Source organism: Arabidopsis lyrata (genome assembly GCF_000004255.2).
Source record: "Arabidopsis lyrata subsp. lyrata unplaced genomic scaffold ARALYscaffold_4, whole genome shotgun sequence".
NCBI lineage: Eukaryota > Viridiplantae > Streptophyta > Magnoliopsida > Brassicales > Brassicaceae > Arabidopsis > Arabidopsis lyrata.
The window spans coordinates 4,335,281-4,350,191 of NW_003302552.1; the positions used below are offsets into that span (position 1 = coordinate 4,335,281).

At 40.9% G+C, this 14,911-nt stretch overlaps 1 protein-coding gene and 1 long non-coding RNA gene across 3 annotated transcripts; both read left to right on the forward strand.

The window, feature by feature from the left end:
• The first annotated feature begins 8,258 nt into the window (after positions 1-8,258).
• On the forward strand, positions 8,259-12,623 carry LOC9316748 (LRR receptor-like serine/threonine-protein kinase FLS2). 2 transcript variants are annotated; one of them, XM_021027215.1, is made up of 7 exons: positions 8,259-8,766; positions 9,530-9,685; positions 9,776-9,844; positions 9,996-10,070; positions 10,187-10,261; positions 10,379-11,853; positions 11,912-12,007. In XM_021027215.1, the coding sequence occupies exons 1-7, from the start codon at positions 8,379-8,381 to the stop codon at positions 12,005-12,007; spliced, it is 2,334 nt and encodes a 777-aa protein (XP_020882874.1). In that variant the 5' UTR covers positions 8,259-8,378. The 2 variants fall into 2 exon arrangements, with proteins under 2 accessions (XP_020882874.1, XP_020882873.1); XM_021027214.1 differs by having other exon boundaries at positions 10,379-12,623.
• Positions 12,624-12,878: 255 nt separating this feature from the next.
• On the forward strand, positions 12,879-14,329 carry LOC110229212. The gene is made up of 3 exons (XR_002332716.1): positions 12,879-13,149; positions 13,711-13,834; positions 14,086-14,329. It is a non-coding gene; the product is annotated as an uncharacterized LOC110229212 (long non-coding RNA).
• Positions 14,330-14,911: the final 582 nt, after the last annotated feature.

Here is a 14,911-nt window from a genome sequence, read left to right on the forward strand (position 1 = left end):
AGTTCGCTTCTAAGCACTGGCTTCGACTATATCAGCTCGGGTCGCAACCGATAAAGATTAGTCCCACGTAGCCAAAACCCAAATATCCTAACACTAGTGCACGATTCATTTCACTTTCGGCTCAGAGGTCGAAATGGTCCGGAAGAATTAACTTCTTGACGTCACACGCTTGTAAAAACCCAGTTACCTTGACACTGGCGCGTAATTCGCTTTTCTTGGCTTAGAAGTTAAAACGGTTCGGAGAGATTAACTTCTCCATGAACAACCCAGATTTGCGAAAACCTAGTTACTCAACACTGGTACCGAATTTGGTTCGGAAACATCTCAAGATAAACCAAAAACAAGTCAAGAACTTAAAAAGAACATTCATATCAAGTGGATAAAGCCGTCCAGGCATAAGTTTTTACAAAAGAAAGTTAAAGCAAAAAAAAAAGAGAGACAAAAGAAAGAGCGCTTCGGGATCAACCTTCCTTCTCTGGAATCTGCACGGCCTCGGAGTTCAAACTTGGCCCGACCAGATTGACAACTTCGGTCTCGACCACTTCGTCCTCTACCGGCATACCTCCGAGGACATTCTGATCAGAGTCGGGAGACACCGGAGCAACCTTCAAATCTCCAAGAAGCTCCGCCCCGAGTTTGGCGTACTCAGCCTCGGCATCTCCGTACTCTTCTTTCCATTTCAGCACCTCTTCTTTCTCCTCCTCGATTTTCCCACCGCATTAAAGTGCCGCGATCAGTTCAGCGTTGGCCTTAGCTTGACAAAGGTAGACATATCGCTCAGAAACTTTGTCAAACAGACCCAGCTTCGCCTCGGTCGCTTTGACCTTTGCAGCAAATTCCTCTGTGAGCTCTCTCTTGGCGGTTTTCTTGGCTCGGGCCACTTCAATCTCGCGTAAAGATTTCTCTTCAGTCAGCGAGCGGTTAAGGCTCTCGATCACCGCCTCGGCCTCCTGCTGGGCATGAAGATGCTCCTCGGCCAATTTGCGCCTCGCGTCTTGCTCAGCTGCGACCAACGCCTCGGCGTTCTGCATCGCCAAAGCCGCCTCGGCCACCTTCGTCTCGGCCTCAACCCGGGCTAGCTCCAGCTTCTCTCTAGCCGCCTCGTAATCACGAGTTGCGGAATCGTAAGAGTGAACCATCTTGTTTATTGAAGAGAAGGCCTGGAATACATAAAAAATCAAAAAAACATCAAACACCAAAGTGAAATCGCCTCGAACCAAGCGAGATTCAGTGAATGTTTACCTTCAAGAAACTGGCCGCGGTTTCACCATACTTTTCCGCCTCGACCAGACCCTCGGGAGCGGGAAGCAATGACCACGCACACGAGGCAATGAGGTTAGCAGAAGCTACCGCATCCTTGTAGATTGGACGAGATGTACTGCGGTCCTTCTTCGTTCTCTTCCTCTTGTCCCCGGAATGGTCGCTTCGGGGACGTTTCCCTGTCGATTTGGTCTGCCCGCCAGCAAGTAAGCCAACGACAATTGATCGTGAGTCCCCTCGGGCACTTCGGGAATAGCCTTGGCAGCGGTCAGATCGGCTCCTTCTTTCTCCGGCTCATCAGTCGCCTCGGGCCTCACGACTGATTCGTTTCCACCAACTGCCTCGGGTGGAGTCGAGGGCCTGAAGATCGCCTCGAGTGCTCGCTTCTCTTCGGCCGCTTTCTTCTCAGCAGCCTTTTTCTCTCTGATCGTCATCTTCACCCCTTGCATCTCGACTAAGAAATTAGCTTGATGATCTGAAGAGGACGAAGAAGAAGAACAAGATACGCCGTGAAGGATCCTCAAAGCTCTATCGACTCTCTCGCGTGAAAAATGCCTCAACCAGTGGCACTTCCTCGCAACAAGGTCTTCGCGCGTGTCAAAGAAGTCGTCGGGAAAGCTCTCTAGAAACGACGGAGCGCGATCTAAAAAAAAAATAATAACGAAGCGTTAGGCGAAAAATTGAAAATCCAATCGGAAGGCAGAAACTTCGGGTTTACCAATTTTTCCCCATTTACAGAGGACTTTCCCTAGGCACCCCTCAGGAACACAACCCTCATCTAGCGCGACGAAGAAGAAGTGATCGGTGTATTTCTCGTCTTTGCTCGGGAAACCACCAATGACCCTTCTGTTCTTCGCTGGCGAAATGTAGAACCTTTCCACAGAACCCCTGTTCCGACGAATCTCTAGAAGGTTCCGTAAGTTCCCGAGCGTAATATCGTGGCCCGTCTCTATGCCACGTACTATAATCCCGATAAGGTGCCTTAGGCCTCGGGTCGTAATCTGAGCCAAAGCAAGCTTATACGACCAAAGATATTCTATTATTGCCCTCGGAATCGGGAACCAGAGGAAGCAGAAATAAAAGAACCCCTTGTATACAGTAAAAAACCCCTCGGGTGGATCATCAGCTCTCTCGCTTGGGGTCGGAAGCTGCAAAGTAACCGCCTCGCTGAAATCGAACCGAGCCTTCAGATCTCGGAGCGAATCCGCAGTAGACAGAGTGGAACCTGGCGGGTCGGGTCTCTACGCTTTCTTGGCTCGTCTGCCTCTATTCTGAGCCATTCTCGCACTCTGCATAGCCGCTCGGAGAATCCTAGCTCCCTCGTCGGCATCAAAGAAAACTTCTTCGCCTTTAACCACAGGTCGAGCCGACACCTCGGGGAAATTTGGCGCCTCGGGCGCATCATGCCATCTAGAACCTCCGGCTTCATCTGCAGCAGGAGGACGTTTCCTTCTCTGAAGTTCCGCCTCGGGTTCCTCAGGGAGATCAAGCTCCCGAGCAATATCAGCAATCGCGTCGTCTCGAGCCTCAAATCGACTCGGATCTCCTCGGCTTCCAGATGGCTCCGCATCATTATCCCTGTTCGGTTCGGACCGGTCGGACACACTGGCCTCGGATCCATTTGACGAACTACTCCAAACCATTTTTCTTTTGTGAACAGGAATATTTTTGCCTCGGGACGAGTCACTTGAATCTGAAAGCGACATTTTTTCAGCTCGGGTGAAACGGACGGATTCGCCGAAAAAACAGAGTTTTGGAGATCGGCAAAATCAACCTAATCCTAACTACGGCGGTGCTACGACGGAAGTAAAAACGGAAATAATAAAAACAAAGAGATCAAGATCAGAGAAAGAAATCTAACCTTAGCTCGTTTTCTTCAGAGTTCGCAGAATGAGAAAAAGAGTCGAGAATTCGGAATATATAGAAAATCCGAGGCGCGTCGGGTGCGCGTGACTTTAGGAACGTGTTGCGTCCGCCTAAAATCTCGGGAACTGGCGAAAGACGTTCCCACTTCTCGAGGCGGAAGTTCAACCGACATGCGATAAAAGAAGATGAAGCGTCAAAAGAATTCGAATCGTCAGGAGAATTCGGATCACCAAAGGATTCGAACTTTCTGATAGCCTCGGCGTACAAGGACAAGCTCGGGACAAGGATTGAACCGTTCGAACTATTAATCATGAAGCTCATCACTTGCTCCTCAAGACAACGAGCTGGGGGGCTAACTGTTGGGGTCGGATTCCACCCGCGTTAAGTCCGAGCTATGACAACGCCTCGGGACCTATCACCAAATCAGCTCGGGGAACTCTGACCAAACAGCTCGGAATCCCGCACGGATCGGTTCGGATATCCTCACTGCCAGTTCGGGACTGCCAACCAACTTGGGTACCCGAGCCCATCGATCCAATACCCGAGCCCGACTCGGACAACCGAGCTTGTTCACGATTCAGTCAACCGAGCCGATTCTTTTCGACGTCTGAACGATCGAACCCATCAACGGTTCGGGTTCCTCCTACGAATACCCGAGCCCGGCAAATATTTCGGCTCGGGCATAATGTCACATTGTTTATCCGAGCCGAACATCAGGAAGTCTCCGAATCACCCGAGGCGAGACCGTAAGACACCCGAGGCGAAATCATCAACCGCCCGAGGCAAAAACTTAGTAAATATTCGTCTTCAAAGTACCATTTCCAAGCAAGGCATCATTTCCGAAAAAGAAGGATCATTTCCGATAGACCTGGAAATGATAAGGAAGAATCTCGAAGGATCAACTCAAATCGGGAAATCTTCCAAGAAACTCCGAAGAATAAGGAAATTATCCCAAAATCCGCGATATTCTAAGCCGACTTCAAGATAAATGGAAATCTTCCGAGAATATCGCTGGAGAGGCGGTTTATCATCCCTATATAAAGAGACTAAAAGCTTTCGCAGAAGGGAGGCAATATCACTCTAGAATTTACATTACGCAAAGCTCTCACAGCACAAACATCTTTTTCTCTTACGATCAAACTCTTGTACGATCAAACTACTCTTTTCATCAATAAAATCAAGAACACCATCTTTGGTTACTATTGTTTTCTGTTGTTCTTTGAGAATTCTCGCAAATCGTATCCCTAAATAAAAACCCTAGACAAATCTCGATTGTGTTAGTTTCGACTTCCACAGTTCGGCCTGAAGTTGTTGTAGCCTTTGTTGTAGCCTCCTTGGTTTTGCACATAGCTTACTTCTTCTGACTGGAGAGTCTCCCCATCCTGGACTTGGAACATCTCATCTTCACAGAGAAAATGGACTTGTTTCTGTTGCACAAGGAGTAGCTTGTCCAGCTTGTCATTCATGGCCTTCATGTCCTTGCGGTGCTTCTCCTCTAAGTCTGAACTTCCTCTGATGGTTCTGTCATAATCTTCATTGTAGCTTCCATCAGACTGAGCTAAATTCTCTACCAGCTCCCATCCTTCTTCAACTTCCTTGTTCAGGAAATTCCCGTTGGATGTTGTATCCAGGAGCATCCAGATCTTAGGGAGAACTCCTCTGTAGAGAGTGCTCAGGAGTGAGGCTTTGGAGAAACCGTGGTGAGGACATTGATTCTGATATCCTCTGAAACGCTCCCATGCTTCACAGAAAGTCTCAGCATTCTACTGAGTGAAGCTAGAAATATCATTCCGGAGTCTTGCAGTCCTGGAGTTGGAGAAGAATTTAGTCAGGAAGGCTTTCTTGCAGTCATTCCAGGAGGTGATGGAGCCTTGAGGAAGTGATTTTTCCCACTGGTGGGCTTTGTCTCCAAGAGAAAATGGAAACAAACGCAACTTGAAGCCATCCTCACTGACTCCATTGATCTTAGTTAGGCTGCAGAGCCTATCAAACTCGTCCAGATGATCTAGTGGATCCTCCATTGGGAGGCCGTGAAATTTGTTGCCCTGAACCATGGCATTGAGACCACTCTTGATCTCGAAGTTGTTGTTCTGCATTGGTGGAGGCACAATGCCATTGCGCTGATTGTCATTTCGTGGAGCATCGCCTCCACCAATGTTGTTTGGCAGTTCTGGGTTATGCTCATCAGCCATAGTGTCTGTGTTTAATTGCTCTCTTAACTCACGAGCAATACGGTCGATGTTCTCGTTGAAAAGCAGGTTCTGATGTCCTTTAGATCGAGTTTGCATACAACAGGTATCAGCCCAGTTTGAGCAGAGTAATCAGAGATAGTACCTGAAACACAAAAACAAAGAGAAAGACACAGCGTTAGTACCCTTGTAAAAAAAAATCGAACTTGATCTTAACGTTTCCAAAAATCTCAAATATAGCAAAGATGACACCCAAATGGCAACTGCGCCAAATTGATAATAGATTTTTTTTACGATCAATTAATCCTAAAACACTATCATGTCGTTGTAGTATTTTAGGTGTCAATCCACTTTAGGTGTGATGCAAACAGATGAGATATGATCAGAAAGCACTAAGTCAAGCCAAGCATGAATTGGTTGTTTTTCTAACAGTTCTAGTGATTGATGCAGAAAACAGTAAATTTGCAGAAATGGACTGCTATACTCGATCACAAGGCTCACTGCCAGAAGGGAGGCTGTGATCGAGTAAACTGGTCCAAAAACAGACAATTATCAAATTCAATAGCAAGTAACAGAGAAGGTGAATGAAGCAGGTAAGCAAACAGATAAATCAATTGGATAAGAAACTCCTAAGGATGGGGTAATCGAATAGTGTGGACTCCATAATCAATTCTGATGGTTAACAATTCTCAATGAAGCTATCCCTAGACAACAGGTTCAACAACAGACTTACTCACTCCCGTGAAACAAATCCTCAAGCAAAGCTAGCCCAGACTAATTCCCATTATCGGAATCTAACTATGCAGGCAATAAGAACCGACTGTTAAAGTCAATAACCGCTCTAAACGGCCAATCCCTTGGGATAGAGACGATTATCACTGGAATTAGTAGATCAAGCATTCCATCGAACACCTTTTGGGTGCGGGAATGCTTTTGATCGAATTCCAGTTGATCAAAAAGGAATAAGCAGTAAACACAACTAATCCAGAAGGGATTCAATAAAACTACATTTAACCATCAGAATCGACTAAGGGTCTCACATCTACTCTATCCCATCCTCAGAAATCCTAGTCACTACTCAGACAACATGCTCAAAGACACAGAAACGATTGATGATTGCATAACTTCTAAGATTAAAGGAAATAAAACAGAAATGAACAAGGAAACGAAAGCGAAATCTCAATAACTTAGAAGAAACGAAAATACAGAGTTTCAGAAGCAAAAGTGGCTACTGAACGAAACTAGGTTGCGAGTCTAAAACGTAATTGAAAAGAGAATGTCCCAGGGAAAACCCTTAGAGACTTATTTATAGTAAAAACGATAAAGATAAGTAAGTGGGCTTCGAGTCCGCTCAACAGGCCCATGGAACGTTGTGGTCGAGTAGATGGGCTCAAAGTGGGCTTCATGGTCGAGCGTGAATCGAAGCCGCGATCAAGTGGTTCCTTCTCTCCTCTTCTGTTTCTTATGCTCAGGTTGTCTGGTTGAGTGCGGATTGATCAGAGGGTCGAGGTGGTGATCGAGTAGAATGGGTGGTGGCGTGGTCTGGACTGCTTCTTCTCTCTTGTGATCGAGTATGTGGGTAGACTGTTAGGACGGACTGCTTCTTCAACCTTGCGATCGAGTATAACAGTGAACTGGCAGGATGGACTGCTCCTCTTCCTCTGTGATCGAGTATAAGGGTCCTGATGGTCTGCTGAGCTGACTGCTTCCCTCTCTGCTACTGGTGATCGAGTATAAGGGTCCAAATGTGACTTTCAGCTCTGTTTTTCCTCTTTCTGAACACCAATAGCTCCGAAACACCTGAAACAACTCCAGAATGCAAAATGCATGCAAGACTAATATTAGACACACTTAAACATGCAAATTATGCGAAATGATGATGAATGCTATGAAAGATGAACGAAACTAGACTCGAAATGGTGATAAATGGATGTGTAAAACATGCAAATTATAGACATATCATATATAAAGGGAAAACGGAAGCAAAGATGCGATCTAATCCTAAGCAAAGATATGATCTAATCTCGAAAGATTTAGACTTATCCCGAGTTTAAAGAAATCAAAACAACGAAATAATGAGATGATGCTAACTTGTCGAACAAGTAATACTAAACCGGTCCGCTTGTTCGACGGTCGTAAACCGGTAGGATGTACGCTACATCAGCCGTAGCAATGACAGCCTCTTTAATGGCGCGGCTCGTCGCCGCATTGATATTTGTCAGTTTGTCAAGTCAGAAACGACGTTGCTTTGATTTTGGCTGTAACATCCTCTTCTCACGACAATAGCTGGAGCATCTTCTGTATGCTCTAATGGGTAAGTTTATGTAGTTTTGTTCTACAAATAATGTTGATGATTACGAAATTATAGCAATTGGAATTCATAAATTGCTTTTTCTTCAATCATAAACACTGTCGAAGAAGTGGTGATGGATTCAATATTCAAACTTAGTGGCAGTTAATTAACAAATGACGAGACTGCATCTAAAATAAGAAATTGCACATAAGCTGGTAAAATATATTTTAGTTTTTTTTTTTTTTTAAAACCCCAAACGCAATCTGTGTACATTGAGGTGTTTGGACATCAAACATACAATCCGGTACATGGAGACTTTGAAGTTTTTGTTTGCCCAAAACAATGAAAGGGATGTGTTCGTGGGTCAAAATTCATCTGACTATTGGGGCAGCCACATGGATACAGAAGTCGTATCCTTCACATGACTTAACTTAGCATTTATACTTCGTGGTACAATTATATTCGTCATAAGCCAGTCATATATTATCCGATTATGAGTAATGTTTCCAAAGACCTTCACCGTCACTTGTCTTTTTATGCAATTTCAAAGTAAACGATAGTGATCACTCACTTAACGCATGTCACATGACTTTTAAGTGTGTACATTAACAGAGACTTTGACTTTTTTTATTTATTTATATATATAAATATATATTCATTTCTTGTTGAATTATTTATTATAACCGTGGAATTATTTGGCATTGAGCAACTGAACTCACACTCTCAAATTGGCTTGGAGTTCATTTCTTTTGCTTTTTATCTTACTTGCAATGGAAGGGAAGTTTTTCTTGGGCCAATACTTGATATGGGTGATGTTACTGTTGGGGCAGCTACATGGATGCAAAGGCTGCATTATGAAAGAAAGAGAAGCTTTGTTGGAGCTTAAGAAATACTTGATGTCAAGGAGTCGAGAATCAGGGCTCGACTATGTTCTCCCTACTTGGACTAATGATACAAAGAGCGATTGCTGCCAGTGGGATGGCATTAAATGCAATCGTACAAGCCGGCGGGTTATTGGGCTTTCTGTTGGTGATATGTACTTTAAAGAGAGCTCTCCTTTAAATCTTTCTTTGCTCCATCCCTTTGAAGAAGTTCGAAGTCTGAACTTATCTACTGAAGGATACAACGAATTTAATGGCTTCTTTGATGACGTAGAAGGTATACCACACTTCACTGCGTTTAGTTTACCTTTGTAGTTTTTTTTTTAATTTTGAGTAACGTTAAAGAAAGCGTTAGGCGCTAAGCAAGTGGTAATCGGGGCCTAAGAGATTTAGGCCGTTTAAACGTTTGTAAAATAAAATATTTAGAATATGATATTATACATAAAAAATATATAAAAATATCTATTAGAAAATAAAAATATTAAACCTATATAAAAATATCTATTAGAAAATAAAAATATTAAACCGTACACAAAAATTAGACAAAAAATTTATAACTATGTATTTTTATTTTCTAATAGATATTTTTAAACCATACATAGTTACATAACATTTGTCTAATTTTTGTGTACGGTTTAATATTTTTAAACAAATGTTTTGTAACAAAAATTAAACACAAAAATATTGTTAGACAAAACATTTATAACTATGTATTTATATACAAACAATATATGAACATTTATAACTATGTATATAGAGATAAAACTCAGTTGAATAATAAAAATACATTAAAACGAGGTTTGTGCGATTTTAGGCGGTCGGGTCGTCTAGGCGTCACATAAAGGCGATCGCCTAGAACACTTTTTAAAACACTGATTTTGTGACACACCTACATCGAAAATACAAAATTTTAGATCTTAATTAATTATATATGGCTGCTGTCTATATCACAACATTACAACCGTTTTATATTAGAGTCTCTACAATTAATCTCTCTGAATTTCATTAGAGTCTCTTATTCTCTGATTTTTCGTTTGCAGGTTATAGAAGCTTAAGTAGATTAAGAAACTTGCAGATCATGGATCTCTCAACAAATTATTTCAACTACAGCATATTTCCTTTTCTTAATGCCGCTACATCGCTTACAACTATTTTTCTCACGTATAACGAAATGGATGGACCTTTTCCTATTAAAGGTGTGTTTTTCGATTTCTAACGAGACATCTATGGAGCAAAACCAAGTTTTAGTTGTAATTATTCTTATACTCTGTTGGACTATCTTTCAGGACTAAAAGACTTGACAAACTTGGAACTGCTGGATTTGAGAGCAAACAAATTAAAAGGCTCCATGCAAGGTAGCATCTACGTCAATTGGAACTATAAACAAATTTAACTCCGTACTTTATTGTATAATTGGTTTATATAAGATTGGTTAACTTATGCCATCTCATATCCACATTAATTAATTAGAGGTGTCTTGCTCTGTGTCTCTTTGTCTTGCGGCAGAGTTGACTCATCTGAAAAAGCTGAAAGCTCTTGATTTAAGTTCGAATAAATTATCCACCTCAATGGAATTTCAAGGCAAGCTCACTTTCTTTTTAAAAGATTTTCTAGTATATGAATGGAGATGAATATACCTTATTTATATATTGATAATGATCTGTCAAGTATAATCTTTTGGTCTTTCATTGTTTCAGAACTAAAAAATTTGATTAACTTGGAAGTCTTGGGTCTTGCTCAGAATCATGTGGACGGACCTATACCAATAGAAGGTGAACTTTATTTTTTAATCTTCAGGCTAAGATTATGTATGAGAACTTCTCGAGAGGAAGTCAAATTACTCTTATTATTCTCATTATCTTTTTGTTTCCAAACTATCTTTTTTGCAGTATTCTGTAATATTAAGAATCTGCGAGAGCTCGATCTCAGAGGAAATCATTTTGTAGGCCAGCTTCCTATTTGTTTAGGTAGATTGAAGAAGCTACGGGTTCTTGATCTCTCATCCAACCAACTAAGTGGAATTCTACCATCTAGTTTCAATAGCCTTGAGTCTCTCGAATACCTATCATTGCTAGAGAACAATTTTGCTGACTCATTCTCGCTCAATCCACTCACCAACCTTACAAAGCTCAAGGTGTTCAAACTTTCATCAAGATCACATACGATACAAGTCAAGATGGAGAGTACTTGGCAGCCGAAATTTCAACTGAGTATTGTTGTACTAAGATTTTGCAGCTTGGTGGGAATCCCGTCCTTTCTCGTGTACCAAAAGAAGTTGCGTCTAGTTGATCTTTCGAGCAACAAATTATCTGGAAATATTCCTACCTGGCTGCTGACGAATAATCCAGGACTTGAAGTCCTACAGTTGCAGAATAATTCATTTATCAACTTTTCAATGCCTACAATAGTGCATAATTTGCAGATCTTGGATTTCTCAGCAAATAATATCGGGAAGTTCCCTGATAAGATGGATCATGCGCTACCGAATCTGGTACGTTTAAATGGCTCGAATAATGGGTTCCAAGGGTGTTTCCCAACGTCTATTGGTGAGATGAAGAATATATCATTCTTGGATCTATCTAATAATAACTTCTCTGGGAAGTTACCTAGAAGCTTTGTCACAGGTTGTGTTTCACTAATGTTCCTGAAGCTCTCTCACAACAAATTTAGCGGCCATTTTCTCCCAAGAGAAACAAACTTCCCTTCACTTGACGTGTTGAGAATGGATAACAACTTATTTACGGGGAAGATCGGAGGTGGTTTGCGTAACTCCACAATGTTGCGGATTCTAGACATGTCCAACAATGGTCTCACTGGTGCTATTCCAAGATGGTTATTTAAATTTTCTTATTTGGATTACGTATTGATATCCAACAATTTCTTAGAAGGTACGATACCACCTTCTTTGTTGGGAATGCCTTTTCTTTCGTTTTTGGATCTTTCTGGAAACCAATTTTCTGGAGCCTTACCGTTACATGTTGATAGCGAGCTCGGGATATATATGTTCCTACAGAACAATAACTTCACAGGGCCAATCCCGGATACACTATTGCAAAGTGTTCAGATACTTGATCTGCGGAACAATAAACTCTCTGGGAGTATCCCGCAGTTTGTTGATACAGAGAGCATAAATATTCTATTGTTGAGGGGGAACAATTTAACAGGATCTATTCCAAGGGAGCTTTGTGATTTGAGAAACATTAGACTTTTAGATCTCTCGGACAACAAGCTCAATGGTGTCATACCTTCATGCCTGTCTAATTTGTCATTTGGACGCTTACAAGAAGACACAATGGCTCTCAACATTCCTCCCTCTTTTCTTCAAACAAGCCTTAAGTTGGAATTATACAAATCCACTTTTTTGGTAGATAAGATCGAAGTAGACCGCTCTACCTATCAAGAAACTGAAATCAAATTTGCAGCGAAGCAAAGGTATGATTCTTATAGTGGAAGATCTGAGTTCAGCGAAGGAATTCTTCGTCTTATGTACGGGATGGATCTGTCAAACAATGGATTAAGTGGTGTTATCCCAACAGAGCTTGGAGGTCTCTTGAAACTAAGAACCTTGAATCTATCTCACAATTTCTTGTCGAGCTCTATACCATTTAGCTTCTCCAAACTGAGGGATATGGAGAGCCTTGATCTTTCTCATAACATGTTGCAAGGAAGCATTCCTCATCAACTCACTAGCCTTACTTCTCTTGCTGTGTTCGACGTGTCTTACAACAACTTATTAGGAATCATTCCCCAAGGAAGGCAATTTAACACCTTTGAAGAGGACAGCTACTTAGGTAATCCTCTGCTTTGTGGACCACCGACCAGTAGAAATTGTGAGACTAAGAAAAGTCCAGAGGAAGCAGATAATGGAGGAGAAGAAGAAGATGATGAAGCTGCTATCGACATGGTGGTGTTCTATTTTAGTACTGCATTAACTTATGTGACTGCGTTGATAGGCATTCTTGTACTTATGTGCTTTGATTGTCCTTGGCGTCGAGCATGGCTCCGCATTGTCGATGCTTTCATCGTCGCTGTGAAAAATATGTTGCCTTAGAATTGTCATTTTGAGTTCAGATCAAAAGCTTGAATCCGTTGTGTTTGAGTAAGTAGTATATATGTGCTTTGGATTACTACAAATGTATTTGATTTCAGTTAACTTATTTTGTTTTGGTTTCTGTCATTCATCACGGCTTCCGCCATTTGCCGCCGCTGTACTCCCTTTTCCTATCAACCTCCCCGACTAATCTCATTCTGTGTGTCGACGGAGTTCACGGGAAAAATACTTCTTGAAGGCCAATCTCTAATTCAAACTTCAAAACGAAGACGTTTTAGGTTTGGCTAGCTCTGTAAGAGCAAGTCCAATGGGCAATCTTTAAGTGATATTAGGACTGAGTCCTTATGAAAATGAACCAAAAATAAATGAAAAATGTGAGAATTGTTTAGGTCCGTTTCTTAGTTTAGGTTTTTTCTTGATTGTAAGAAACGCATACGTGGCACGATTTGATTCGTTGGTAAAGAGAGAAAACAAGGTTAAGTTACCAACCCGTCGACACCTTTCCCAAGCCGTGGAACCGCTCGTTTCTATGCTCCGATTTGATTCGTCTGAATCTCACCATGAGGCTGATTTACCTGCTCTCCTTAACCTCGTCGTCAAAGACGAGAAGTACGTTCTTCTTCCTCTCTCTGTTTTTTTCCAATTCGAATTTGTTCTGTTTTTCGTATACTAATCTGATTAGTGAATTCTTAGCTTGGAATTAGGTAGATTAAATCAAATCAAATACTATAAGAGATTTCGTGATTTCATTAGAAACTAAAAACTAGGTTAGTGGCAATCTAATGAACCTACTCTGCTTGTTCAATTGGTTAGTGGCTTTCGAAGTTTGATTGCCTAGGTTTCATTTAGTCTTTAGCCTTAGCATGCATTGTGATGCATCAATTGGCCCTTTTTGCATCACAGTTCTGGCCCAGCCTCTAGTTTACATCTCCATTGATTCATTATTTCGACTCATGTTCATTGAACTGCTAGTGTGTTTGGTTTCATCATGACTGTCGCATTGCCGTAATTTGGCTTCAAATGACCACAAACATTTGTATATTCATCTTGTTTCTATAAGTCTGTAGAGATGTTATTGTGTAATGTGGATTATCCTATGACTATAACTTAAACCTTTTGGTAGTACCTATCTTGGGTATTATTACTGACATATGTTGGTGTGTGTTACAGATTGGTAACAGGATCATTGGTAACAGGATCATAAGGAAGAGATTCATGTGCGTGTGGAGCATGTGCAGCAGTCAGATGCGTAGAGGAGTTCAAACGTCCCGTCGGTGTTGAAGTCAACAAACAGGTCTAATGATGAACTCTCACATCCCTTTAACTATTTCTCCTTTTGAATAAGTTTTGGACCTTTTTGTGCTATTAAGTATATGTGCGATTGAGTAAATGTTAGTAGAATGTTAATATTATTCTATTCTATAATTGAGCTCAGATTTTGAGTTTTATCTCAAAGATCTTATCTTCCATTTGACCCTTTTTTGCAACACAGTTTTATCTCAACAGATTCAGTAAAGACTTGAGTTCTTCTTCTTTCATTTGCAGGGTGCATATTTTTGTGAGTGAGAGACATGTCTAGTGTCAAATTAGCCATGTTCGTGTGTCAAAGTGTAGGCCATGTTCTCAGTATCTTCAAGAAGAAGAAGATGTTCTTTCTTGTATAGTTTTTGTCTTTGATGTGTTTTCAAATGAGTCTTGTATACTTTGTCATATTATTGTCATGAATCTTTGTTATTCAAAACGTGTTTATCAAAAATGTATCAAAAACTTGTATAGTTTGTCTTCTCTATCTTTCTTTTCAAGCAATCAAAACTCAAACACCAAATTTTTTTTTCAAATTTTTCTTTCTTAAGAATCCCTTAAGGATTCCTACCATTGGACATGAATATTTCTAAGAACCCTTAAGCAAATCCTTAGCTTTATATTTGTCAAAATTTATAATTAGAAAATTCTTAAGGATCCTTGAGAGATCCTTACCATTGGTGTTGCTCTAACGTCTCATATTTCAGATTGTTGAGTGGCTGGTTCATTTGTTATTGCATTTCAAAGTTTTGATCTTCATGGAGATTTAAATTATTTAGTTGGTGTTTTCTACAACGTAGACCTTGACTTGTTTTATCATACCAATTTCAAAGTAAACGAAAGTGATTACTCACTTAACGCATGTCACATGAATTTCAAGTGCTTTTATTAACATAAACTTCGACTTTTTAGAAATATATGAACATATATATCTTCAGATTATCAATAATGGAGATGAATATAGCTAGTTGATATTTCGACAATGATCATATTGTAAAGTACGATCTTTTGGCCTTACTTTATTTCAAAAATAAAGAATTTGACTAACTTGGAAGTCCTTGGCCTTGCT